The sequence below is a fragment of the Odontesthes bonariensis genome, chromosome 12 (genome assembly GCF_027942865.1).
Source record: "Odontesthes bonariensis isolate fOdoBon6 chromosome 12, fOdoBon6.hap1, whole genome shotgun sequence".
Lineage (NCBI taxonomy): Eukaryota > Metazoa > Chordata > Actinopteri > Atheriniformes > Atherinopsidae > Odontesthes > Odontesthes bonariensis.
The window spans coordinates 25904622-25932431 of NC_134517.1; the positions used below are offsets into that span (position 1 = coordinate 25904622).

A 27810-nucleotide genomic window follows, 5' to 3' on the forward strand; every position below is an offset into this window, starting at 1 on the left:
ACAGTATTCCTCATCATTTCCTGCGGTGGCACCTCTCTGTCATCCAGCTGTCACTCCGTGTGGGTGTGTAGCTATGCCAGATTTCCAAAGGCCTAAGCTGAAGGATGAGTGTGTATGTAATGGCTGGGGATCTTAAGGCTGCGTCAGAAAAGGTCGGTCTGGCAGTGGACATATTGATGCTGTTGTGAGGCTTCAGGGCGACAGGAGGTCCCTCCCTTATCATATTTCAAACACTCAAAATGGCACAAGAAGTCCTCCTCACTTGAAAAGCCTCTTAGTCCCTCTACACACACATTAAGTAGGTACAGGCATGTCCTCAGGGTCTGTTCTTATGTCTTAAGAATTTGGCGTGGGTTTATTTTAAAAGGAAAAGATGAAGCCACCGACTGTCTCTTCGGGGCAAGGAGTGCCAAACAGGTGAAAAATTAATCTTCTGCCAGTTAGCAACACCTTTACCCCCAACACCTACATGCACACACTTATCCTTCAAAGTTATGCAGACACATCAAACAGCAGAGTGCATGCAATGTCCAGACCTCAGTCGATAAGAACCACACTGTTTTGAGTGCAAGATTAATTGGGTTTAAGATCTCTCAAATAGTTTCACCGGCTATAACCGCAACACATTTGTGCAACTACTGTATCAAAGTTGATATCTTGTAAAATATGGTCCGACTTATTTTTACCTCCTCCCCCCGAAAAAGTGTGTCTTTGTGCCCTTTTAAGTCATGCAACTAGATCAAACACAGAGCTACAAACAAGAGGTAATTAGTGTTGCTTTAAGCCTGAAAGCTAGGATCCCAGCTAGTTCAGCTCTCTGCAGTCTTCATGGATTCTGTTTGTGGAGCTGTGGTAAAAGGACTGAAATCAAACAGTTTACAATCAACCGTGGCTTCACAGGCCACTATTCTTGAGATCATTCAAAGACTGATAACTTTTGAGGCATGTTGATGCATAGCGAGCAGAGTGCATGTAAAGGATATCCCCTGGTTTAAATTAAGAACGAAACTTCACTTTAACAGGTTCAAACCAGGAAAACAGAAAAAAAAACAGAGAGTAAAAACAAACTTGAACTGGGAAACTAGTGGGATCCCAGCCTGTCTACCATATAAAACCCCGAACAGCTGTTTCCACTCAACTCTATCACACAATTGCTCATTTACAGCCAGGTATTCTACCAGAACCTCCATGTGCTTTTTGCATTACTCAGGCAGTGTATGCATGAATATTGCGGCTGGTGACAATAATATACATTCAGTGGTCTGCCACATGGAATTACTGATTGACTTGAGTTTATGGTTTTGCTGAACTGAAACCGCTGATGTTTCCCCTTAGCCGGCCTCCTCCCACTTACCAAATAACATTTTAATAAGGTTTACCAGCCAGGCCATAGCGGGGCGACAGTTCAGGATCATTTTCAGAATTTTTGGTTGATTGAAGGAATCCAAACATAAATCAAGATCAGCATATTATGTTAGGTGGTGGCGTTGATGCTGTCCAGTGTATAGATTGGCAAAGTTAAGCCCATTAGGAAGCACAGACCCAACACTTCTGTGCAGACTGCAGTCTGAACACAACTTAAATCAGAAAAGCAAATAAATCAAATTCTATCATTTCCTGGAGTAGACACATTGCTAACTAGGCCTCATTAAAATGAAACGCCACAGGCTATATACACATACATAGGAAAATAACTCTGTCTCCAAGGTCTGCTTGGTGTCGTTGCAAAGTGCTTTTGCAACGACACCATCAGTCTAGAGGGACTGGGGATCAAACCATCAACCCTCCACTTGCAGGATAACCACTCAATTTCACAGCTGCCCCACCTAAGCCTTCCTGATTTTCAAGTCTTCAGGCAATCTGGTAAATTGACAGGAGGCACATCCTTATCAACCATTGGCAACTGCACAAAAGTTGCACAGCATTTAGGAGGTGCTCACAACACTACTATATTTACAAAGCTTATGATGTCCCATATGATGTTTTGGTGATGGATGGTTTCAATTTTGTTATTTTTCTTTGTTCTGCGGAATAGTTTAAACTCAATATTTGTCCTCACTTTGTTTCCCAACAAACATGTTTGAAGCAGAATGGAGGAACAGAAGGCAATATTTGCTTTATTCTTGAAATTCTTGAGAAAGAATTTCATGAGTGTAAGCAGAACTTCCTGAGTGTGAACAAAATCTTTGAAATTGCCACGCACCTGGATTCTACAGAAAATTCCACAGTCACAATCCCAGGAACATCCATCTCGCCAAGCTCCAAGCGATCCACTTGAGGCCCGGACACAGAGGCTCAGATCAATCAGTGTCCAATATGGGCAGCTACAGACCAGTTCAACCTCGACTGTGACGAATGACCAGGTAACTGATTTGAACAGCTCACTGAATGACATATTGTCAGACCTAGAACCGAACAAAATGACAGGGTTATGTTATGTTAGGGTTTTTGAGTTGGTAGTCAACCGAATTCATGCGCTCAAGCACTGAAAAGAAGAAACAACATTTTCATATCTCCCCTTTAACCTTGTTCTTCTTAGAGGCTCCTATTTATAAGTTAGAATTTGCTGTAAACCTAAACAAACACAATTTCTTGAAGATTTCCAAGCATGACAAATTGATTTAGGTAAATATGGATCCGACAATAAAATGATCAGTGACCATACTATATTTTCTCTCTTTTTGATCCATTATTTAAGTTTGCTGAAGGTGACAAGTAAAAGTACTCATTTCAGATTACGAAGCCTGTGTAATTAAACATCATCAAAATGGAACGTTTTTTTTCCAATACAGGGAGGGTATGAAAAGGAAATGGTTCAAATCAAACATGCTGCATGTATTTCCATTCAGCCCATTATTCTCAAAACGCAGCTCTGAGAAAGGAGCAGATGCATTGCCGGAGGCTGAGGATGATGAGTTGCTTCACACTTGTCACTTTCTGTTTCGATGTGGACTGCAATTAATACAGTGCTTTCTAGTCTTTCTGACCATTGAAAGAGCTTCACATTGAAAACCAGATTCCTACAGATTTATAGTGCACTGAAAGCACATTCCATGCAGTGATCAGTTGTTTTTGTGGGGTTCAGCATCTGGCCTAAGCATGCATCAGTATGTGGACAGGAGAAACCACATAGCGAACCACTGAACGTCTGATTAACCATCTCTACATCCTGAACCACAGCCGCCCAGTTTGCCCTTTAACTAGAAAGCTGACAGGCTCTATGAAAGAAAAGAGGGATGGTGATAACATAATGGTCTCAACAGAGGGATATCAACCCCACTGCATATGCCCTGAAGTGACATGACACTTCATTAATAAGAATGGTTGCGTGTCTCTCTGGGACATATGAATAATGTTCACTGCCTTTGTAGATGGTTTGCCACTCATCTCCATTTTTCAAGAAGGGCAAATTCATGTCTCTTGGATTTCTACACTCATGACTGCTCTTGTTGCCACATAAAACATATACCAACATTCATGACCGTTCATGAAGCCTGACATTCAATTTTGATATATCATTCAGTTGCACTCGCAGAAGGATCTGCTTTGACAAACTGCGGGCAAAGCTCCTTCTAAAATTCGATTCACATCTGTTTATGGTTCTTTACAGTTGGTGAAGCAGCAAAAAGTTTGAATGGGCCAAAAATTTACGGTAGGTTTATACTTTATCTGGTAGAGATATTATGTGGGATGGATAACGATTTTCCCCTCTGCTATGGTCATTTAGATCTGCCCACAGTGGGCAATCAAATCATACTTATTATTCAAAACAGTGCATGAGCACTAAAAACTGATATATTTTCCAGTCATTGTATATATAAATAGAACTTTTAGCATTGTTCTTCCACATGCTTTGGTGCCAGCCTCAAAACAGAAGTGGCCATAAACTAGAGTGATTTGGGTAACAGCATGCCTCATCATTAAACTGGTTCAAATAAAATGCAGCCTATGGGCTGCATGATCAAAAAGGAACAAATGTTTCTTAAAATGCTTTACAGTAAATAAAGTTTGTTTTTTTCTTTTTAGGAACATATAACATTATAAATCAATCTTATTATCTTCCCATGCAATTTTTGTTTGCAGATGCAAATAGTTTCCAAGAGTCTGCCATCGCTCAAGGATAAGTCAAACATTTAGAGCAGGTTCAACCAAGTTTGGCCGACCTTTTAATTGCATACATCTTTGTTCTCAAGCATGTTTGAAAGTGATAGACAATTAAATCCAGCCCGATTCTTCAGGTGCATGCAGGAGTCAGGAGTGTGAGAGCACAGTCGAAAGGCGAACAGACATGTGGACAAAGTACAACCTCAAGAACGGATACATCAGACATGCACATTTCTTTAGCAATATCATTTAAGATACAGAAACATTTATTTCCTTTTAATTAGCTCTACAGAAATAACAAAGTGAATCAAAAAAAGGTACGTCTATCATGGACATAGCAACACGGTCATCAATAGAACATATTTGTTGAAGATCTGATCATATCCTGTACTTTTTAATAACAAATCAAGTGTGTTCTTGTTCTTACATCCCTATTATATTCATACCAGCCAAGCGTTATCCAAGTGGTTTCTGAACAACAAGAACATTTTTTAATATCAACTACAAATAATTGTTCAAGTCCCTCCAACCTCCTCCATCAACCAGCAGTGTGTTAGCCTAAAAATCTAGACGCCCCTAGCGGCCGCAAATGGAATTTGCTTCGGGGCTAGACCCTGTACAGCTTTTTGCTGTACGGGTCTGGCTAGCAGTGTGTCCCATTACCAGACCATTACTCCAATCAACTCACCCGCTCTCTGGAACAAATAAGTGGTTTTTTATTTATTTATTTTTCATTAAAAACATACGGATTTCAGGGTTATGCCATCCAAACTTAATGCCCTTCAGATCTTTGTTTAATGCCATTAAAAAGTTTCATAGTCACAAGCCCTCTATCTGCTAGCGTGACATTTGTTTGAAAATAGAAGAAAAAAAGAAAAGTTTCCAAAACAAAGAGAGATATCTGATTAACTATGTGGAACACAAAAACCCGGGTAATCAAGTGCAATACAAAGAGGAGGCAAAATGCACTTTTTGGGGACAAAAGAAGGTAAAAAGACAAATAAATCTTGATGACCCAGAATGTACATGCAGATGTTTTTTGAGGCAAAGGAGGATAAAACTGCAGTTCTGGTAAATAGTTAGAGAGCACATTAATACACAATGGTAGTGCTTTTACAGAGACCAATAATTCCCCATGAGGCAGAGAAACAGTTGTGCGTGTTATTGAAGGTTGAGAAGGATGGATCCGAGGTTGAGGCAGAGGAACGTGCGTGTGGGGTCAGTTTTGCGATGCAGCTCTTTTATCTGGTGGTGGAGGGACGAGAGCTCAAACAGACGAAGGTTTTTCCTGGACAAGATTGTACAAACACAACACAGCCTTTAATCAGTCTGTCAGTAAAGTAAAATCAGTAAAGCATTTTATAAAGTGTCACTCAAATGCTGAAGAAGTGTCCCACAGCTGTATAACTGAACGTCTCTTTGGCTGGGTGCACGCTAGTGGAAAAATAGGCCCGAAAAGAAGTTTGTGACAATCTGAACACAAACATTTTTTTTTTTTTTTTTTTTTTCCAATTATGGTCATGAAGGGCAAACAGTGATTAGGGTGTGGACTTTAAATCATTCACTGTTCAGTTCACGTGATTTGTGAAAAAACGACTGAGCTGCTCGAGTAAATAAACATTTTAGGGTATATTTAAATACGCTTTCATTTATGACATTGTACATTTTTACACCGAAACATCCTGATTGACCAACATTTTCATTCTCTATATCAAACTGCCATTTTGAGATGCATTAAAAGGTGAGTTTCAAATAAATTAAGCACACACACAAACAATTTCAAAAACAAACAATCCAACATTATTTGGAGCTGGAAGCTACGCTGGACTTAAAACTTTTTAGTTTACATCCAGGTTGAGTGACCTGGTGGTGATCAGTCTGCACAGGCATATTTAAAGTAGTTGTGGTGATACCTGTCTGATGTGAAAATATCACTCTTGAGATTGAGAATTCACGTTTACCTGATGGTGGAGAGCTTTTGCAGTAGGATGGAGAGCTTCTCAAGTAATGGCAGCTCCAGACGAGGATTTTTCAGGAGCTGAGAGGCTGTTCTGAAAAACTCCTCACAGCTACATGCCTCTAGGAAGACATTTAAGTAACCTACAAGCAGAGCAAAGGCAGCAGATCAGATGATCAAAACCGTTTTGCTAATGAACAGCATATTTTCCCTGATTAAATCTTCTGAGGAGATGGAAATGATCAGCTTTATTTTGCAATACTTTTTAAATCTTTTTCATAAGAATGAAAACTGCACGGACACACAAAACAAACCATAAAAACACCAACGATTAAACTGAGTGAGACAGGGACACAGATGCTGGTCGGAGTGGTTTTGCGATGATTGGATTTAGAAGCGGTTCCATACTGTCACTTTTCGCTTCGACCATCCCATCATCAAACCATAAACTCAACCACATGCACACACAGGGAGATAAAACGGAGAGAAAATTGTCAATGCAAACAGATGGCAGCTGCACATCTATTAAATCAATAACAGCAAAAGTTGACCTTATGAAGTCCTAAAATAAAGTCGGTTACTGGTAAACAAACATTTGTTTCTGCTGAAGTCACATTCCTGCCGTCAAAAAACAAAACAAAAAAAAACCTCCTTGCTGTCTTAAAGCACATATGAGAGGGAGGAAATGGACAATGAACAACAGAGGGACTTTGCTGACTGGTACGGCAGCTTCAAGCAGTAAATATTAATTAACAAAGTAAAACAGGATATGTGCAGATAAACTACACGAAGGATAGAAATTTGACAAATTGAAACATTAAGCAGGATACCTTGTTCAGTCTTTTTCCTGTAACCGGCATGACATTGTACAATTTTGAGTTTTTCTTTTGCACTTAAAATCCAACAATTTTAGCCTAAAACCTTCTGTATTTAAGTATATTGTCTCCCATTACTGACTATAGATTATGTCTACCAGCTAAAGTATGCTTCTGAAGCTGATCATGATTTAATGCAGTTGCAGGACAGTAGAAATTCTAGGGCTGCAGCGAACCATTCTTTTAGTCAATCTAATTTTTTTAATGGAGTGATAAAGTGGATCAACGGGGTGAGTTCTGGGACTCCCAATTATTTTTAAGAAAAGACAGCTATTACAACTTGAGGCAAGAATTTTGGAATCACTACTGTTCATTGAGTGCTTGCTGACATTAATGAGCTGTTGCTCCAGACATGGAATATGGCCCCAACAAGAGAGGCAATTCAACTCAGTGTTGCAAAAGATGCCGGTTGCTCCCACTCAGCGGCGTCTGAAATTAGGAGGAAGTCCAAACAAAACGGAAAAGTTGTAAAAAGGAAACATACAGGTCGACCTAAGAAGACATGAAAGTGTCAGAGAAGAAAACTGAATCCATGCGTCTTAAAAAAAAAAAGAAGATAAAAAGCACATTAAGAGAAATGGAAAACAAATGGGCAGAAACAAACAGACTCGTGTTTGTGACTGAGATGGAAGAAATCAGATGGAAGAAATTAGGGATGCACCGATCCGCTTTTATCACCTCCGATATCTCAGGTTTAGTATCGGCCGATACCGACACAGAAAAACAGCCCGGATTTATGGTAACAAATGGTAAGTTTCATTGTGTGGAAAAGATTGGGATCATTCTTTGTGCAAGGCAACATCAGACTCGACTTAAACATTTCTTTCCTATTTTTATTTTTTAAATAAACAGATATATGTACTGAATTACTTATTTATTTAATAATTCTGCACTAGTGAAACAATCTTAACAATAAAAATATGACAAGTGTAACTGGTTCAGTCAGTGCAATTAGGGATTCAAAATCCAATGTAAAACAAAATATTAAATAATAAAGGAGTTGAAATTGAGAAAAAGAAATATAGCTTGGTTGGTAGACTTTCAAAATAAATAGCAATCAGTGCAAAAACAACCATTTTGTTCAGATGCTTTTGTAATGGAAGTTTAATTCCCATTTGCACATTACAAAAGCATCTGAACAAAATGGCTGTTTGTCCCGATATGGATCGGCCCATTGTCACTGATAACCGATCTCAAATTTTCTTCGATATCGGTACCGATATCCGATCCAAATATCGGATCGGTGCATCCCTAGACGAAATGGAATGTCTATCCACAAAAATACACAGGTGTACATTTTTAGTTTTGGATGCTTCTCATTCTGTTAGTAGGTTTGGTGATCATGAAGTCATTATTTAGAATGATAACTCATTGAATGTTAAAACCTTTCAGGAAAGACAAATCCAGTGACATGGCCAGAACACAGGCCTGATCTCGTACTACTCATCTCATACTAAAATCATCATATTCATAATAATAAGGGGTTACCGAGCACAAAATCTTTTTTGTTGTTCTTAAAGGATAAAAAACAATATAAAAAATATACTTTTTTTTTTTTTTTTTAAACACTTTTTACTCCTTTTGTACATTCAGTTAAATAGACTACATGTGATAAAAAGAGAGTGGAAGAAAAGAAAAAAGAAAAGAAAATAGGTGATTTAGGGTCTGCTCTATCCCTAACCACAGATCAGGAGAAGATCGCCATCGGAACATCCTCGAACTCGATGCTGAACTTATTTTGTGTGCTGCATTTGTGGCTCCGTGGATGCATATTGAGATAGTTACAAACACACAAACACATACCTCTTGGAAGTGACAGTCGCCATAGCAGATGTTGTGGGACACATCAAATAGTACAAGAGGAGTAAGAAATGTCTCCATTTTTCACAAGCCATTTTAAAAACATCAAGACAGGGAAGACGGCAACAAAAACCTGACAAACAAACACGTCTCTGCTGCTGCAAGCATCGAAACAATGCAAACGCGCACAAACAGGCAGGATGAAATGACCATAGGAGTTAAATATACCGCATAAGGCCGTTTTACAATGAATGTACCAGCTGTTTACCAGGAGTCAGTGGAAGCTACTTAAGACTCTGTTTGAGGTTTATTTTGTTGAATGCCCTTTTTCGATGTTTGAATGTTGTATTCACAAGATGTGTTGTGAAACTGGCATGCGATTGAACTTTATACAAGCAGTCAAGCTGTGGCAGTTTGATCTCAACCGTCCTTCGCATGCATTTCTGTGTATTTTGTGTACAAATAGGCTTCTGTTTGGTTTTATTGGAAAACTTCAGGTGTAAACCTCTGCACCCTCTGACCCAACCTTTTCCCACTCCCCTCATTACTGCAGGTAAAACACAATAATTAGCAAGTTTTGCTAGGCTTCCAGTTACCTCGAAATACACAAATGCACAGCTAATGTCCCGGTTGCCTCTGGCATATGGTTCTGCTTTGTATTAGCAAACAGCAGTTAAAATGATACGGTTAATAACCCTGGCGAAACCCCACTTCCATGAAAACACACAGCAGCTGTTATCTCAACCTCGTACACCTCCATCAAGTCTTTAGTCTTTCCATAAAACAGCCAGGAAGAGGTAGAGGTCCAAGGGTTTATTACACAGACTTCCAAATCCAATTGCCTGACCAGCGCTTGCCATTGATGTGAGCTCAAAGCTTTACTTTTCACATGCACACTTCATGAGGAGATGATGTGGTGTGAGACAGCGAAGGGCTGGTTTTAATCAAAATAAATAGTGATGGTTGGGACAGTCTATAAATCTAGTTTACAAAAGTGAACACAGCAGCTGTGTCAATCACAAGCCAATTTCCTTTTCAAAATGAATTATACAGTTTTAACTCAATCACAAGTGAGGTGTTGTGGCTGAACTGGAAAAGAAAAAAAAACTTGTTCGATTGGTTAGAGTTGATTCATCAAAGTGTTACACAGCTGCTACAACGCTGCAGAGTTCATAACTCCAAAAGAATGCTGGATTAGAGACAAAACTTGGCTACCACAGCGCAGTAATATGTTAACAGCACAGCATGCTTGTTTTAAATGTATAACGCACAGGATTTAAAAAACAATGTATGGACTCAAAAAATAAATACAGAAAATTTCCAGTCATCACTTGTCCCCTGCTAGAAGTTTGTGGTGACGCATGTATCTAATCCTCTGTCTCCATCTTTCTATCTTCCTTTACTTTGCAGTTTGAGCTGTTACTGGTCTGAATCCTTTGGGCAGCAGACGAGTCGCAACCAGGCAATACCTGCACGCACACTGCGAAGGTCCAGGGAAAACGCAGAAGCCAGGTAATGCTTTTACACACACCAACATGTAGCAGAGCAGAGGGGGAACAGCCATGCAACATCCACCGGCAAGATTGTGTGGAGTGGTTGGCCTGTTTAGAGCATAACTGCCATGAAACAAACTGTGAGTAATGGCTTACTGCGTTTGAGTTGTTCATTGCTTTGCTCCAGCCAACACGGCTCCTTTTTTGAGCCGTGAAGGAGGGGAAAAGTTTGTATGATGCCTTTAGAAACACCAACTAACATTCATTCATTTTCTTCACCCTCTTTTTCTTATTCACAGTTATATTGTAAATAGCAAATGACAGTGCTACCCAAACTTTACAACTTCATTGATTTTTTTTGCAATCGTTTGGTACTTACCATTATTTTCACAGCTGCACCTTGTATCTCAGACACAGTGGACAGAGATGACGCTTCTGGCAGCGCTGGATTATCATTACACTTGTTTTTCACATATGGATTTCAAATTCAAAGTGGGAAATTCTCCACCGGAAAAAAGTTCTCATGTTTTTTTTCCAGATTTTTTTTAGATCTCTTTTTGGGTAGCTGGCAGGGTAATATCTGTGACAAGTCAGGAGCAAATGTTCCGGACGTTTGCACTCTTACACAGAGAGAGCAACATTCAGACTCCGATGCGAGACTGAATGTTGCCAATTTGCAAATATTGCGAGGACAATTAGAACAAAGTAAAACACGACAGGCTCTTACCATGCACCTGGCACTGGCTCAAATATTGTCACCTGTTACTGAAAAAGCTAAACAGATGTCAGAATGTGTTCATTACAATATGTTCTCACTTACGAGACTGTTCGGTGAGTTGCATCAGGATGTCTATAGGTGTGTGAAGCCCTGCCCGACCGGATCTAAGCATCGAAAGCAGCACACACACTCCTCCATAATGGATGTATAGGCCTCGACTCTCCTCACATTTAAGTTCAATACGGTGACCGTCCAGTGCCTGAGCCAGCACATCAGCTGTACACAGGGGAGAAAAAGCCATCGTGTCTTTAGTCTCTTTCAAAATAAGTCTGTAAGTCAACATTAGCAGTTTAATCTTTAAAATGAAATGTCACAGTATGATAGAATAAGAGTTAAGTTGTGACCTAACTCACAAATAAATCAAGGAATCTCTCTCTGTGCTCTTTTCCCCATCTTAAAAAGAGTTTAATGCCTTCTACACATCTTCAAACTTGGCATGCACTGGGGAGCTGAGACAATGCAGTTTGAGCTTATTCTGATCAGGGTTAGTTTCATTTTGAGGGTCTTCTTCTGTTTTGTGGTTTAAGACGGAGTCTTAAAAACCTTGTTGCAGGGCAATATCATCAAAGGCAAAGCAACATCTGTGACCTCACAGAGGATTTATATCTGACAAGTGATAAAAGCTGTTTTGTGTTTTGGTCTGAGGTTAGCTTCTTCTCAGAACAGTACCTACTATGAGTAAAACGCCTTTATACTCCATTTGGTTTCCTGTCAGTCCAGAGAGGAACAGAAAAGAACCCTGGAGAGCACGCTGGTAGAAAACAGTCTGTATAGACATACCAAGAGAGCAATTACAATCAGATGGAAGATCATTTTGGTGTATTTCATAAAATATGTCAGGAAACGTAGGCTGAATCAAGAGACTGCACTGAAATTTATAGCGCAGTGGGCCATCAAACAATTTCTGGATGCTATTTAAAGCCCCCTTGTCCTTTGAAATCTTTGCATCAGAGCAACACTCAGGACATACATTCATGTGAGCAGCTCTGTAATTTTAAAAGCCTCACTGCCGCTAAAACTCCCTGGCAGGTTTCCAGACTTTAATTTTGATCATCCATAGTCTGTGTAAACACTGTGGTGGGATGATAGTGGGTGTTCTACCAGCGTGCTCACATTTACAGTTCCGGCACGTTGATGTTTAACAGGTGTGTTTACAATGGTCAAGTACTTAGTTAAGCTTTGTTTAGAAACCCGTCTTTAACCTTTTTCATGATGACCACAGGATTCAGTCTGGACTGTCCAGCAAAATGATTGACAGAATGGCTTTGTGTGACCATTAAGCCACATCATCGTGTGTATGTGGTGATTGGCTACACATATTAACACTCTCCAATCCATACTGAGACTAAACAGACCAAAATATAAAAGACTAAAGCACACAAATATTAATATAATATAGCATGCTTCAGCTTCTGTCAACTCTGTTTTGTATTTCTGCGTCAGAAATGGGTCGAGTCACATGTTTCTTACTCTGGATTACACTGTATTTTCAGTCCTGCTGATCAGTAAGGTGCGATTCACAAAATAATTGTCATTTTACATTTCTTAGCAGAGGTAACAATTTTGGTGAATGTTACATACGTATATAAGTAACCTACTCTTCCTAACTGCATCAACGTAACACTGGTGAGAAGATGACGGTAAGTCACAGTTGTGCTATGGATGCCTATTCCATAATAAAGTATGTTTGGGTGAAGTTTTAACAATCACAAATTGTTTTTAGCCATCTGGCAAAGATGTGGAGATCCAATTCCTTGTTTCAAAACATTATGGAGTTTTGTTGTTGGTGAATGTGACATTATTCAAGTTTTACAGCGCTTTTGGGACAAACAAGAGACAGCATTCTGATTTATTCATCTTGACTATTCTTCAGGTTTTGTCACTGGGGCTCTAAAAGGTTCACATTACTTAGTTCTAGGTAGTGCTCGATAGTGACGAACAAAAAAAGTTTGTATCTCTTAAGCAGCTTATTTTGATTTTGGCAGGGTTACATTGTTAGCTGTACACATGAAGGCCATATGCATGTGTAATAGGAGCTTGCTCAACACTCGCTCTCTCGTAAAGTTAACTCTTGAGACTTTGAAAATGTCACTTGTCAATGAAGCACTTTCTAGTCAAGATACAGTTTCACTTGTAGTTTTCAACTGCTTGATGATTAATGTGTGCCATCTCTGATACCTTGTGTGATGGTCCGAAGGATGATGAGGTTGGAAAGGATACGCGTGTGAGGACAAGGGCTTCGGGAAAGGGGCCAACTCCTGAGGGGTCCAGTGGCTTCAATGCAGGACATGGGGAGGTTCGATTCCTTGGCCTGCAGCGCTGTTGACTGGGCTGCAGTATTTGATACCGCCTCTCCGATCCGCCTCAGTGTGGCAGATAGTGACATATGCTGTGAAACGTACACAGAAAAAATACACTTAAAGGCTATAGTAAGTGCAGAAAAGTGTGAATGGCGCCAACACCGATTTATTTTTGTTAGAAAACTGCAAACAATGAGAATGTTTGCCTTCAATTATCAAACACCATTGGATACAATTCAAGGTCAGCCGACGGGGAGCCAGCAAGAGTCTTCAGTAAATAACTGACAGCGCAATGTAAAACAGTGCAGTAAACCACAGCTACTATTCAAGAGCCCTGTATTTCCAAAGCAATTTAGAGCTGGTGGTTTTCAGGCAATCTAGATTCCACTTTTCATCTCTCGTTTCCTTTTCCCCAATTTGTTTACAAAGGCCCCTTGACCTTGAGTCATCTTCCTTACTCAGTTTGTGAACTGTGCCCAAGCGCTGTTCCGTTCTCATCCTAAAAAAATGAACACATACTGCAGCAATAAGACAGCATGTGATTCCAGTTCGACATCAAGCGTGTCACGAAGGCATGACATAACTTAAAAAACAAACATGATGCAGCCAGCCTCCCTGCAGCAGGACTGTAAAAAAGGGACTGAAGCTTGGAGGATGCAGGTCTATAGAGTCTGATCCAAGGCAGAGATTGGGAGCTTAAACAACTAGCAGAAGAGTTAAGGACCAAAGACTGGTATTTGGCTTTTATGTTAGTGTGTAGACTACAGTGTAAGCCTACAATGTGGAACTGGGCAACAGTAATAAAGATGTCTCACCATTCACCTCTTCATCCAGCAATTGCTGATTACACAGTGTTTGTTTTCAAGGGGTCTTGGGGGGTTTGTGGTAACATTGCTGAATAATGGATGATCCACATCTTTATCAAAATCAAAAAAACAGTAACAGCCTGTTCTAATGTCTTGGCTATGCTCAACACAGAGACAAGCAGGGGACTTCACGAAAACCAAACTTGACAAACAAAAAGTTGACATGTCCCATTTGAAGTGGATGCGTACTTCTATATGCAGCTATGTTGTGTGGGAAAAGCACAGAGTTTGGAAACTGACACATAATAATGTAAAAGTGATCCATCTGCTTTCTTTTTGTAGAACAACACTCAACTCCCGTGTTGCCATACTAAACAATGGCAAGGGCGGATATGTGTTATTACAGAACTGTGGGTTGATAGATTCTCATAGCACATAATCTATTTTCTGAGAAGATGGATGTTAACAAATCCAAAAACATATATATATATTGCTTTTCTTCAAGAATGATTATTCTCTTTGCGACGCATGCTTTTTCTGGCAGTCAGTTTTCTAAAGGAGGCAGATCACGCAGGTTTCATCTTCTTGCCATATACTGGACTTATTCAAGGGTTAAGGTGGAAGTGCTGGTTATTCAATCTTTTCAGCATTATAGCTCAGTCAGAAGATGTGACTCGCCTTTAATGACTACTCCCTGAAAAGTCTGAAATGACAGAACATTTTAACCGTGCTGCGGTTTTTGTGCAGTGGCCTCAGACTGTGATGCAGATTACATGATCACCGTCTGGCATCCATTTCTTTCAACAAAGGAAATGGCTTTGCAACTAACACTAACGTTTCCTAAACACACACCTCAACCATTGTTTTTGGTTCCATTTGAGAAAACAGGCTGATGCCTAACATGCTCATTCATGTTATACAGTACATTTCTGCATCCAAAACCCACTTGCTCTAGCAGAAACAGATTTATCAGCGAGAATGAACAGATATTTACCTGTGTGCTATTGACCAAGTGTCCCAAAGCCCAGTAAGTGAGCCGGAGAAGGCTTAGAAGGAGGTTAGGATCCGAAAGACGAGTGTGTTGAAGCTGATCAGCTAATAATGGTAGCACCTAAGAGGACAAAGACATAATGACAATAAACTCAGTCAAACTTTGTCACTTATCTGGTGCATATTTTTTGGCTGTGACAAACAACTTTGTTGCACTGAACTCCAAATATCAAAGTGAAGCTGCATTGAACACATCACCTTGATGCATCGCTCATTTAGTAGAACTTCTGGGGGCAAACACTGGCCTACACCTTTCACTTCATTTTCAGCTACTGATGAGAACATCTTTCCATCAAGTAGCCATTCCAGTAGAAGTGCCAAAAGCTTCAGTTGGATGGGATTGACCTGAAAGAAGAAGCACACAATGAAAACATGTCCAACAATATTGCTAAAGTGAGCACCTCCAACCGGCCTTAGCCAAATGTTCGAGTCCTGGCCTGTGGCCCTTTTGCTGTATATCATATCTGCCAGCTGTCCAGTCCATCCACATTCAAATAACCCGCCCCACAAAAAGACTTAAAAATTCAAAACAATGTAAGAATAGAATAAATCAAAAGTTCCCTGAATAGGGATAGAGAGAGCAAGCTTAGGATATCAATCTTCAACAACAACAGTGATAACTTAAAATCACAAACTGTGATTTATCACGCGAGTTGGCAGCATGAGTGTGGTTTGTGGGAATGACTGCTATACCGTTTCCAGTCTGGATGTGTAAATCAGTGCGTTTATGTTTGTCTAATCAAGACAGATGAAATTGTTTCCCAATTATTCAAAAAAAATTTTTTTTTTACTTGAAGTAATACATCTGCTATTAGAGCAGAACTTGAAATCCTCCTAATTCATAGTTGATTTAACTCAAACTAACAGACAAACATTTAGAGACTTGTACCTTGTCGCTGCGTTTTCCAGAGGCAGAAGTTTTCTCCTTTATATGAGGTTTAATATAGTCTGCGCTGTTTACATTCCTCTTCTGACAGACTCTTAGCGTTGCGCAGTGCTCATATTTCCTCTAAAAGTACATCAATTGATGAAAATATGAACATCAGTTTTATGCATCAAACATTTGAAATATTGCAAATAAGCTAAATTAATCCAGCGATACATTACTCAAATTGTTCTTTGGGTGATGTGTGTTCAGACATCATTTAAGACTAATAATTTGATAATAATTTGATGCTAAAAACCGGCCACACATCATCATGTTTATATAAAAGTTTGAGAACCATTATAAATCTTTATTAAACTGACTCTAAGTATTAAAAAAAAGCAGCAATAATAAAACATGAACTAATTTACATTGCAGTGTGGATTGACAAATATGATGTTACCTGTAGGTTCTCAAGTCGAGCTTGCAACCTCTGAGACTGGCTCTCCAGCTTCTTGTTTTGTTCAGTGAGCTCATTCAGCTGTTGATTGAAAAAACAGGGAAGGTCAAAGATTACATGAAAAACTAAAATCTATTAGTTTCCATCCATACACATACATATGTATACATACATATATATATATATATATATATATATATATATATATATGTGTGTATATATATGCACAGTAAATCTGTCTTTGGGTTCTGTTTTTTAAAGCTGTAACTGATTGATTTAGCAGAAGGTATAACTCTTAAAAGTTCCCAGCAGACACATAAACCAACAAAACACATCCTAATTTATCGTCGTAGTTCCAGTTCACATGGAACATTTTATTCCTCATCAAACTCCACATAAGTTTGTATCACATCAAAGCAAAAACAAGTTCAGCTAATCGGTAAATTAATGAAAAACAAAACTAAACATTGAACGATCCTGTTTTCGGTTTACAGACCCCTCAATCTGTCCTTGGTTAGATCACCTTTGGCAACAACAGTAGCCTTTAAATCCTCCCAGCAATGATCCTACAAGCTTGTCCATCCACATTCAAAATTCTTTAATGTTTCTCCCATTCTTCTTGGCAAAAGTTATTCAAGCCCAGCCAAGTTGGATGGGGGATCATCAGCGATGCTTCATTGGGTTCGGTCCAGAACTCTGGCTGGGTTACTACAGGACTTCCACTGAGTTTTTCATCAAGTCCCTCCAGAGTTTCCTCAACGGTACGCTTTGGTTTGTTGTCTTTTTTAAATGTAAATCTTTGCACCAAACTGAGATCCCGACCATTCTGGAAAACATTTTCACTCAGCAATGTTCTTAAATTTATCCGCATCCATTTTACCCTCTGCAGTAATTAGACTCCAGGCCTATGATGCAGAAAACCATGCTCACAAAATGATACTGCCATTTCCATGTTTGGTGATAAGGTCGTATTGAAGAAGTGATGTTCAGTGCCTGGTTTCCTTAACACATGTTCTTGGGAAATTTTGGCGAAATAGCTTAACCTTCATATTGCCAGATCAGAAATTCTTCAAAAACTTTTTGGCAACTTCATAGCCGATTGTGGTGATTTTCAGCCTGACAAACAGTGCCTTATAACTGGTTGACTTCCAACTTGGAAATAAAACTGAAATTTTTGCAGTGGTTTTAAGTCATTAAATGAACAAAACGTTCCAACTACAAAAAAATGTTGCGTTATGATAGTAGCAAATAAGTGCTTTATGTTTTGCTTTACATCTTCTAAAATATTCCAACTTTTTAAGAATGGTGTTTTAGCTTTAACCACGAAACAAACGAGAAGAAAAACATTGTGTACAAGTATTCATCCCCCTCCAGAGTCAATACTTTGTGTAACCACCTTTTTATAGCAGTTACAGATCTCTAAGAGTATGTCTCTGTAAGTCCAGCTGGTTCTGTCAAGCTGGATGGGTTCTAGTGAGATATATATATATATACAGTCAAGCCTGAAATTATTCATACCCCTGGCAAATTTTGACTTAAAGTTATTTTAATTCAACCAGCAAGTTTTTTCTGAAATCAATCCATATTTCTCAGATTTTATTTACATTTGAACAAAAAGTGGCATGTCCAAAATGATTCATACTCTTTTCAAACTGTCACAGTCTATGGGAAAATCAAAAGTTCTATACCATTCCAAATAGTCCAAGCAGTTCTGAAGCATCCAAATTACCCTGATTGATGGGTAACAGCCGTTTTAATCAACTGAACAGGTGAAAAACAGCAGCTCTCTGCAGCTGGTTTGTGGACAGTCATGGCTAAGACAAAGGAGCTAACTGAGGACCTGTGGCTGCGCATTGCGGCTCCACACAAGTCAGGAAAGGGTTATACGGCCATATCTAAATGTTTTCAAGTTCCAGTGGCTACAGTGCAAAGTATTATTAAAAAAAGAGGACGTGGTCGGAAGCCAAAAGTGACACCTGTGCTGGCCAGGAGGATAGTGAGAGACGAAGAAGAATCCAAGGATCACCACCAAGGCCGTCCTGGTGAATCTGGGAGGAATCTGCTGGAGGCAGCGTCTCAAGGCAGACACTCCAACGGACACTGCTGGGTTCCACTCACGCACACAGACCAAGGGGGACAACTTCTCCAGATAAGGCACACAAAAGCCCGCTTGGTCTTTGCAAATGCTTATCTGGACAAAGAAGAAGACTTCTGGTCTCCTGTTTTATGGTTAGATGAAACAAAAATTTTATTGTTTGGTCACAATGATGCATCCTTCATTTGGCGTTAAAAAAAAAAAAAAAAAAAAAAAAAAAAGAGTAAAGCCTTCAATCTGAAAGCTCATCGCTAAAGATGAATGGACAAAACTACCTATGGACACATGCAAAAAGCTGGCATGATGCAATAGCCAATAAAGGCTTTTCTATTGATTATTGAGAAGGGTATGAATAATTTTGGACATGCCGCTTTTTGTAAATAAAAGCTGAGAAATATTATTTTCCACAATGATGCCTCTTGTAAATCGTCTTATCTTCCGGGAGACGCCTCTGTCATTTCAAATCAAGAAAAAAAACTTGCTGGTTGAATTAAAAATAAATTTGGCAGGGGTATGAATCATTTCTGCCTTGACTGTACATGTAAATATATATATATATATATATATATATATATATATATATATGTATGAAGCTTTAAAATGATGCCATATATTCTTAATCAGACAGAGGTTTAGGCCTTTTAGTAGGCCATCTCTAGACATTTATATGTTCTCTTTATATTATTTAGGAGCTGCTTAGCAATGTGCCTGAGGTCATTAGCCGCTTTCAGACAGAGCAGTTTTAAGAACGGTCCTCCTCGAATTTCGTTCTGATAACTGTCCTTCCCCAGCGGAACTGTTTCAGTCTGCATTCGCACATGAGTCGGGACGTGTTACTTTAGCGCCACATTCAACAACAAAACAAAACAAAATCCGGTAAAAGTAAGGAGAGAAGAAAAAACACCACAAAGAAGCTAACATGGAGAGCAGGGAGGCCACTGTGTTCATGGTCTGCATGATGGTGATATTAATCATGGACGATCACATCGGGCGTCTAATATCGAGGCTGGAAGAGCACACAGAGAGAGTCAGGAGACGAAGGATCGAGCGCAGGCGATACTTTTTCATTTCATGAAGGAAGAAAGGAGAGCAGAGCGCCACAGACAAAGGAGACAACGTGTAAGTTTAACTTATTAAACACGCGCCAGTTGTGTCTGTGTAGTATGAGTAAACATTTCAGCAGCATGACAAGGGGCGGAGCTACCGACCACCAAACACCTCCGTCAGATGTGTTCCTATAGAACCCAGAAAAGACCCAGCTGAGGAGAAGGAGCTAAAATGGATATAGGAGCTGAGGGAGATGGTCCCGAGTTCCTGTACGTCCGAATGCGGGAGAAAACGGCCCCGTGGATTAAAAGGTTATAAGAACTGCCAAAGGTTCCTACAGTCCGAATGCGGCCATTGTGATGCTGAGTGGGGTACCTCTGTCCCAGTCTCAATTCTCTGGGAGACCAAAACAATTTTGATCAATAATTTTCCTATCTTTGGCACTATTCACAATTAAAATTCTAACCACATTCCCAGAGCACGATGCCACCACCATCACAGATGGAGACGGTGTAAAAAAAAAGCTGCTGGGTTTGCGCCAAATGCAGCATTGCCCTTAATAACCAAAAAGTTCTGTTTTTGTCTGATCAAACCAGAGTACCTTATTCAAATGCTTGGGGAGCTCTCTTGTTTGGCCTTTTCCCCTTCCTCTAAGCAATGTTTTTCTGGCAACTTCTCCAAAAAGCCCACCTCTGTGACGTGTATGTCCTTAAATTGGTCCCATGTTTCTGATGGTTTTTTTGTGTTTTTTAAAAAAAAAAAAAAGAAATCTGACCAAAAGTTGAACTTCTCAAGAACATTGTTCTTGACTTGTTTTGAGATCTACTTGGACTTCATTTTGCTGCTTGCTTGGTAATGTTACCTGCTCAGTGTCTTCTTATATCCTGGGGCCTTTCACAGCAGATGCACATATATATACTATGGTCATATGACCATACTTTAACTTAAGTTAATTTCATGACTTTTGAAGTATTTTTGCAGCATTGCATCTTATTCAAATCAACTGCACGTCACTTCCATTCGGTTTGTATGGTGCATACCCATTTTAATTCCAGCTGTGAAGGTAACAAAACTGGAAAAATGCTCAATGAGGTGAATAATTTCACAAGGCCCTAAATGCTGTAATGCCTCATATTTCATCCAAATTGTGTGCGCTTAAGTGATTTATGAATTATGTTTTCATATTTTCAGAAAATAGGAAAACGCCCACACAAACTTCCCCAATTGGTTTGTTGTATAATCCTGTGTGTGGTAGACTGACAGGAAAAACGGGCTCCATTTAAGATGGGTTTGAAAGTTGAACAAAATGCAGAAAACTGTAAAGGGTCAGAAAACTTTGCATGTGTACAGCTTGCAAAGACAGGAGCGTTACGTTGTAGTGCCCTCCTGTGGATCAAGGTATTAAATACTCTTTATTTCACAGCAGCATTTCCATACTCCTTATTTTGAAAGTGACTTTCAAAACTCATGCCTAAATAAAATGATGAATCCATTGTACAAACTTATAGGCATTCTACAAATTGTTAGCGTAATAGCATAATTGCCTTAGTCATATTTGAATGTTTTTGGGTTACTTTGCAAAAAATGCATCAAAACTGCCCAAGTCAAAGTGATGACTAAGGCAGTGATAGTGATTTTGGACTCTAAAATGTGTTCTGATAGGCTGAGGACATAGGCAATAAGGTAGGGTGATACAGCAGTGGTAGGAGAGTAAAGTTAGGCAGAAAAAAAAATGTCTTAGGCAATTATGCTATTTGGTAAAACACACCGGCAGTTTGTCTTCCAACCTGTTTCCTCATGTTGTCGTTCAGCTCCTTAATGGTGTCAAAACTGGATTTGAGCCTCTTGTTCTCTTTGCTTTTCTCTCGAATGCGATCCTGCAGCTGGCTCAGTTCTTGCTGGTGTTCCTGGTGACATGCACATAGACATTCATGTATAATGAAAAAGGGGAGTCACATCAACAATGCTTGTGCATCAGTATTACATTGAACTGAACAGAATCTGTATTTACATTCTGCTCCAGTACTACCCTGAAAGAATGATGGGTGCCTTGTGATCAGGAATGACATCAGTTTAGATTGTGTAAAGATTATGAGTCATATATTCTACTGAAAATGTCTGAACATAAGCATTGATTCATTTAGAGACCACAGGTAAAATTTGAATGATCAAAGCTAGTCTGTGACAGAAAGATGGCTCATGCAGTCACCTGCTGGGTGTATTTTTGATGGTGTCTGTTCGTATCAAGCTGCCATTTAAAAAAAAACAAAAAAACTTTTAGGTGGTTCTGTGGAACAAAACCTCTGGAGCATCCAATTAGGTGTGAGAGAGAACAAATGAAACAAACACATCCCTTGTATTGAGTGTGATTTCATGACGTTTGTAGCCAACCTCTTCTGTGACCAGGTTGCGAGCGTGGACAGTCTCCAGCCCGGCCAGCCTCCTAAAAGCCTCTTCCTGTTGTGTCAGCCTTCTTTCTCGCTCGTGCAACTCCGTCTCCCATTGCTGCTGACTTAGTCGCTCTGCCTGCATATACACACAAAAACAAATTTTTTACTGACTAAATTCTTTTCTGTAAAACTACTAAACACAAAAAAAGCAGAAGGCAAATCCAAACACCGGGCACCTTTGTGTAGTTTCTTCATTCACGCTGTTGCCCGTTTCTTGAACCACTTCATGCATCTTCTAATGGGCGCGAGCTTTACAAATCTACATGCACCCTTAATATTGGCCACTTATCTCGTCCATTACTTTCACGTCGCTCTCACCTTTAGCTGTTTGTAGACGGTCATCATTTCTTTGTAAATCTTTACTATTACCGAGGGAGAGGAGTCAGGGGATTGGCCAGCCCACTGCAACCCTCTGTTTTTCTTCCTGAAATCTTCCTGAAATCCAGAACTACCACCCAGACAGGAAGATAAAGTCACATCTGGAAAAACAGAAGTAAAGAAAAGCCCAACGACTACAAAGTAAGAACTAGAGATAACTTGCTTAGATGACTTACAGGAGTGAAGATCTAACAAAGTTCTCAGACAAAAAAACAACAACAAGTGCTTTTCTCATAGAAAAGAATCACTCAATAATGCTAGCTGCTCATCTTTTGACTTTGCTTTAAGTTGGTCAGTTATCTGCTCGTCTCCTCCAGAAAGTGAACCCTGACCCCATGTGACTGGTCCACAGATCCTAAACAAACACACACCTGTTTCAGTGAACAGCCCCTGAGAGTGTGGGACTTCTGTAGAGTTGGCACTCAGGTCCTCACTACTGTCATGCAGACTATGATCCCTGCCAAACGTAACATAAGACAGCAATATCTTTGATTAAGAAATAAAACTCATGGCAAACATGCTGAAATTATACTCAGTTATAGTAAGCAGTAGATAGAACCAGTCAGATCGGTCACTTACTGATCAGGGTGCTCCGTAACTGCTCTGAACAGCTCATGTAAAGCATAGCTTGGCTGTTTGGACCTGTGGGCCAAAACCAACCTTTGTATAGCATCTACAAAAATAAACAGAATAACATTAAGTGTTTTTTTTTTTTTCCCCCTCCTAAATAATACCAATAATTATTACTTGGTTGCACAGCTCTGAGGTAGTCAAGGTGAGAATGTGGATCCATTTTACTTGCACCTGCAAGTGCAAGATATATTTTAACTTTAGTGACAATTCTGAGGTCGGTACACCTCCAGCCTCCGCAACTCTGACTGGATGTTAATCGTTAAGTGTTGAATATTGTGTCACAAGTTGCATTTTTTATTTTTTTTTGTGAGATTGCTTTACTAATCTTCCAGCATGGTGGTCCGAGAGCAAGGACTCTTACCACCAGAGAGTCCTGAGCAACTGTCCTCTGAAGGTGGCACCTAAAGGAAGGGAATACAGAAAAGGCGAAGCTGGTCTACAATTCAGGATCATTTGACAAGCATCAAATTCACAAAACACGGTCGGTAAGCGTAGCTTTAGCAGTGGCTATCACACGTTTGAACCAAAACTGACTTGCATGTTTGCGAAATTTTACAAACCAGTTTGTTTCCCTGCACTAACGCTAACTTTAGCGGCGGTTAGACTCAAACCTGTCTCCTCTTCCCTAAGTACTTCTGCGTAAGCTTCTCCGCCGTGTCAGGTACGTCGGTATCCATCAGCTACTGGTTCCGACCACTGTTAATAATGCTAAAGTCTACAAAAAAATGTTCCAGTTTGATTCTTTACACTTTTAGTTGCTAGCGCTGTCATGTCACTTCAACTTCCGGTAATGTTTTTCAAATTAGAGCTCTAGTCTTTATGGAGCCCTGACGCTGTCTGTGGAGGAGCTAAAGGAAACGACTCATACGAGCCACATTATTTTTAATTGTAATAATTGCACTTCCGGTTGTACTGTGAATAAAAGCGAGGACCTGTATCCAACTAGGTGTGTTCGTTGACTGTACAAGCAAAACACAAACACACAATTCAAACTTGGCGCATTGATAACCATGTGCTTTTCCCTCCCCGACAGTGGCGCCCCCTAGCGGTAAATTAGTGCCTGCCAATCCAGTTCAAAACTGAGAAAAGCGTTTCTCTGGTAGGCTATTGATGAATTACCGGTAATCAATAAACGTGTGTTCACTTCTGTTATTCAGCAGGCTTAAACACATTGTATTACATTCAAACATCATATTTATATATTATTTGAGAGACTGTTACATCACACACTTTATTTATTTTTTTAATTTTTATTCCCTTTAATCCCTGTTTTATCGCCATGACGACACTCAATGAAATTACTTTGAGTTCCCTCTTATTTTGTGAGATTTTTAATTTAGACGTAGATCCCATTTGAAAACAGACATGATGTTTGGTATAAAAGCTTTTATAAAATGAGCAAGTTTAATCAAATTTGGCTTTGGGCGTCTTGAGACCGAATATCAATTTCACTCAGAGCTGCAATGTAGTTACAACAACCTACCAGTTGACGGCAGTGTTTAATCAAAGATAACAAGAGCCCCAAGGCTCGCAATGTGTTTTTTTTTCTTTTTCAGTTTGGCTTTGTAACAACAACTTCACCACCTTCTTTAGCCCAGTTAAAGCAGTGAAGCGTGCTGCCTATACCTCAGTCTAAAAGAAAAAGACTGATCTACATTTTTTAAAATACTTCACTGTGTTTGAATATTTCTATATCAGAAGTAAGAACTGAATTCCACCACCAATTGTAATCCTAATTGAATAATAGGCCTAACGCTGAAATGAATTTAGCATCAATGAAATTTAAATAGAATTACAACAGTCTGAGAAATGGGTTAGGGTTACAAGGCACATAATGGCTCAAATAAACAAATTAGAGTGAGTCTTTGTGGAATATATCAACAGATTGACCTAGGGGGCACCCCAAGCCTCCCTCTAACCCACAATTTAGCATTTAGCCATTAGGTTTGGTAGGCAGTGCCAAGTTTGCTCTATACTTGAATAGTCTGCAGCTAGCATTTTAGATTAATGCCCCCTTTCTCCGTTTGGCTAATTAGCAGCCACTGCCATTAATACACATTCTCAAGACTCAATCATTTTGTCCCTGCAGGCTTTTGCTTGACACTGAGAGAAATTATCCAACAAGTATAATAACACAGATCTTCATTAGAGCACTCTTTGCTTTGTCCACTTTGTGTGGAAATTATTGCTCCGTTAAAGTAATTTGTCATAAAAGTTCCTCAATCAGAGCCATTCATTTGGTGAGTTAGTAGGTAGTCAGTGTTTGGTGCATCAGTGGTGTGTGCATTAGGTATTGTCTGGTTCAAGCTGATCAGGTCTGAGGCTCAATTATGTTCGTATACTGATAAATTGTACATGAAATAGCATTTAGAGACAGAAACCGTCAATACTGATGTTGAAAGTGAAGATTGTATCTTTGGCATCTAGAATGCAGCCATGTGTCTGTTTTATTACGCTGTAATTTGACAAAAAGCAGTTTATGCAAGACAATATAATTGGGTCTGATAGTCACTTAACAGTGGGGTATTTATATGAAGTGCAAGTCTACTCTTTATTGTTGCATAGTTTATGGACCCTCAAGGCCTTTGTTTTTGCAAATGACGGTTGCTTTGCAATTTTGTCTGTGCTCTGTCTGTGTACTGTACGTGTGTGTTAATGTGTGTGTGTGACATATTGCTAATAGATACAGTTGAAAAGGAGGGGCCCAGCAGTTACCGCCTGCACCTCCTGTTTTCCTGACAAACAGCACAAACACTTGTGCCCACCCATGGGATACAACTAGACAATAGTAATCAGCCCCAATCATTGAATTAACAACATACTGCTATGTTGTATTGCGCAACCAATTATCTCCCGTCTCATGATACAAGGCTGTGCACACACACTCAAGTGGTCTTGCTCTCAATTAAAGTGGCAATGGCAGTGCTCTGCTGTGAAAATGATTGCTTTTCAATTGCCATGACTCTTTAAGTCCACAGAGTAGTATTATGTATGCTAATGCAAGCTGTAAAGACGGATCTGTAGTTCAGGGGGTGGACCCAGTGCAATTACAGCGCCTCTGATACAGCGTCCCTCGGCATACAAAGCAGTTTTATGAGTGCTTCCATATTAAAAAATATATTTTTGAACCTTCCGCCAGTAAAAATGTGAAGCCTAACCCAGGAGTTAGATTGATGCATATAGGAAAAATCCAGTCTTTTGATGAATAACATTATGAATTAGGAATAAGCCTCTTGTTTAATCTCTCAAATAATCACCTATGCTCACAGTTCATTGGGTCAGTAATGAGATGGAATACTGAAAGCTGGACTGCTCTGTCAAAACATCTTCACATTATCCAACATGCTTTGGATTTTGTCTTGCATTTGGTCTTGCCTAAAAACATTGAATAGAAGCTAATCCAAGTATGGCATGACATGACTTGTGACAGCATTTCTATTTCACCACACACGTTACTTCAATGTTCATAACATGAGATCTCTGATAATATATTTGGGTTCCTGCCTTATTTTGCTCCTTAGTTTACATTGCACCTGAACCCAATGACTGCACCTGGCCCAGAGTGTTCTCATTGAGGTTTACTCTTTCTGTCTCTTAGGTCGTTATCTGACCAAGCAAGCAACCAAGCAAGCAAACTCCCATGCCAAGTCTAGTTCCAAACAAGGTTCTTTTCTTAGAAATTAGGGTGAGTTGACACAGTTCCTTTTACTAAAGGATTTTAAATTGCTTTACCTGTGATATCTCAACACAATTATAATCCTGCTTTCATGCGACCATGTATTGAAATATTTCTGTCTGAAACTTGGAAAGCCACTCAAATGCAATGGAGTCCTCAAAGAACTAGAAAACACTGAAACAACATTTTAAAAGATAATTAAAGGTCTTAAAAGGTTTAATAAAGGAGCATTGGGACAAAAAAAAGAAACTCGCCAAAGCAAGACCGCTTTAAAAAATAATCTAAAAAAGGTTAAAGATGTATATCCTGTATTTGTGCATTAAACTGACACTAAAGCAATACATTCCCCATAGTTCTCCTGATCTCTCTGGATTTACATCAGTCAAACTCACATTATCTGCATTACCACCATAGCCCTAAAGGATTTATCCTCATAATAGCTCCTACTGTTTAAGAGACTGTAATAGCTTTGTCAGGTTATATTTATTAGTGTAATTTCTTCAGATTTAATTGATACATGAATATTTTAATGTTTACCTCTTTGCACTCTAAAAGGCCTTTGGTGCTCTGGGAATCCGGGAGGAACAGAAGAAAAGCTGATGCATTTCAGGGAAAGTCCTTTGAAATCCACTTTTTTGGTAATGGAAATGTATGAAAATGTTTTAATTATTCAATGGATTCATAGTAAATTCAGACTTTTAGATTATTCTAATTATTATGGTGTTGAAATATAAATGGGATTTAGTTATTATAATAAAGTAGGTGAGAGTATTACTGGATTAAGTGTGGTAGAGCGTTAAGGAAGTATTATTATTCTCATGGTACTACTCTTCAACTTGGTGCTGTGGAAAAGCAGGTGGTTTAACTTTTCCTTCTCTTTCTACCTTATCTTCTTGGTCTCATGATATTGCCTTTTCTAGATTATAATACAGAGTCACATTTTTATGCAAAGTCTATTTGTGAATTCAGCTGCTCATCAAGGCTGATCCTATGATTAGCCTAAAAGCGTACATAAAAAGGAACCCTCAGAGGACTGTTTTTAA

General features: G+C 39.3%; 1 protein-coding gene and 1 long non-coding RNA gene across 2 annotated transcripts; both read right to left on the minus strand.

Annotated features, from left to right (window-relative positions):
• Positions 1-4185: 4185 nt before the first annotated feature.
• ccdc138 (coiled-coil domain containing 138) lies at positions 4186-22556 on the minus strand. Its single transcript, XM_075478745.1, has 11 exons — positions 22399-22556; positions 22022-22156; positions 21418-21537; positions 16492-16569; positions 16053-16172; positions 15362-15508; positions 15108-15224; positions 13186-13396; positions 11050-11223; positions 6066-6204; positions 4186-5392 (listed from the first exon to the last, which is right to left on the minus strand). The coding sequence occupies exons 1-11, from the start codon at positions 22423-22425 to the stop codon at positions 5266-5268; spliced, it is 1395 nt and encodes a 464-aa protein (XP_075334860.1). The 5' UTR covers positions 22426-22556; the 3' UTR covers positions 4186-5265.
• An 825-nt stretch (positions 22557-23381) lies between these two features.
• On the minus strand, positions 23382-23864 carry LOC142396195 (uncharacterized). Its single transcript, XR_012772518.1, has 2 exons — positions 23703-23864; positions 23382-23492 (listed from the first exon to the last, which is right to left on the minus strand). It is a non-coding gene; the product is annotated as an uncharacterized LOC142396195 (long non-coding RNA).
• Positions 23865-27810: the final 3946 nt, after the last annotated feature.

Coding starts and splice junctions, on each gene's coding strand:
- ccdc138 (XM_075478745.1), bottom strand. CDS start 22,425: ATGATGACCGTCTACAAACAGCTAAAG. Junction 11,224..13,185: donor CCTTCGGACCATCACACAAG/GTATCAGAGATG, acceptor CCCTGTGTACAG/CTGATGTGCTGGCTCAGGCA. Junction 5,393..6,065: donor CAAAAGCTCTCCACCATCAG/GTAAACGTGAAT, acceptor AATCTTGTCCAG/GAAAAACCTTCGTCTGTTTG.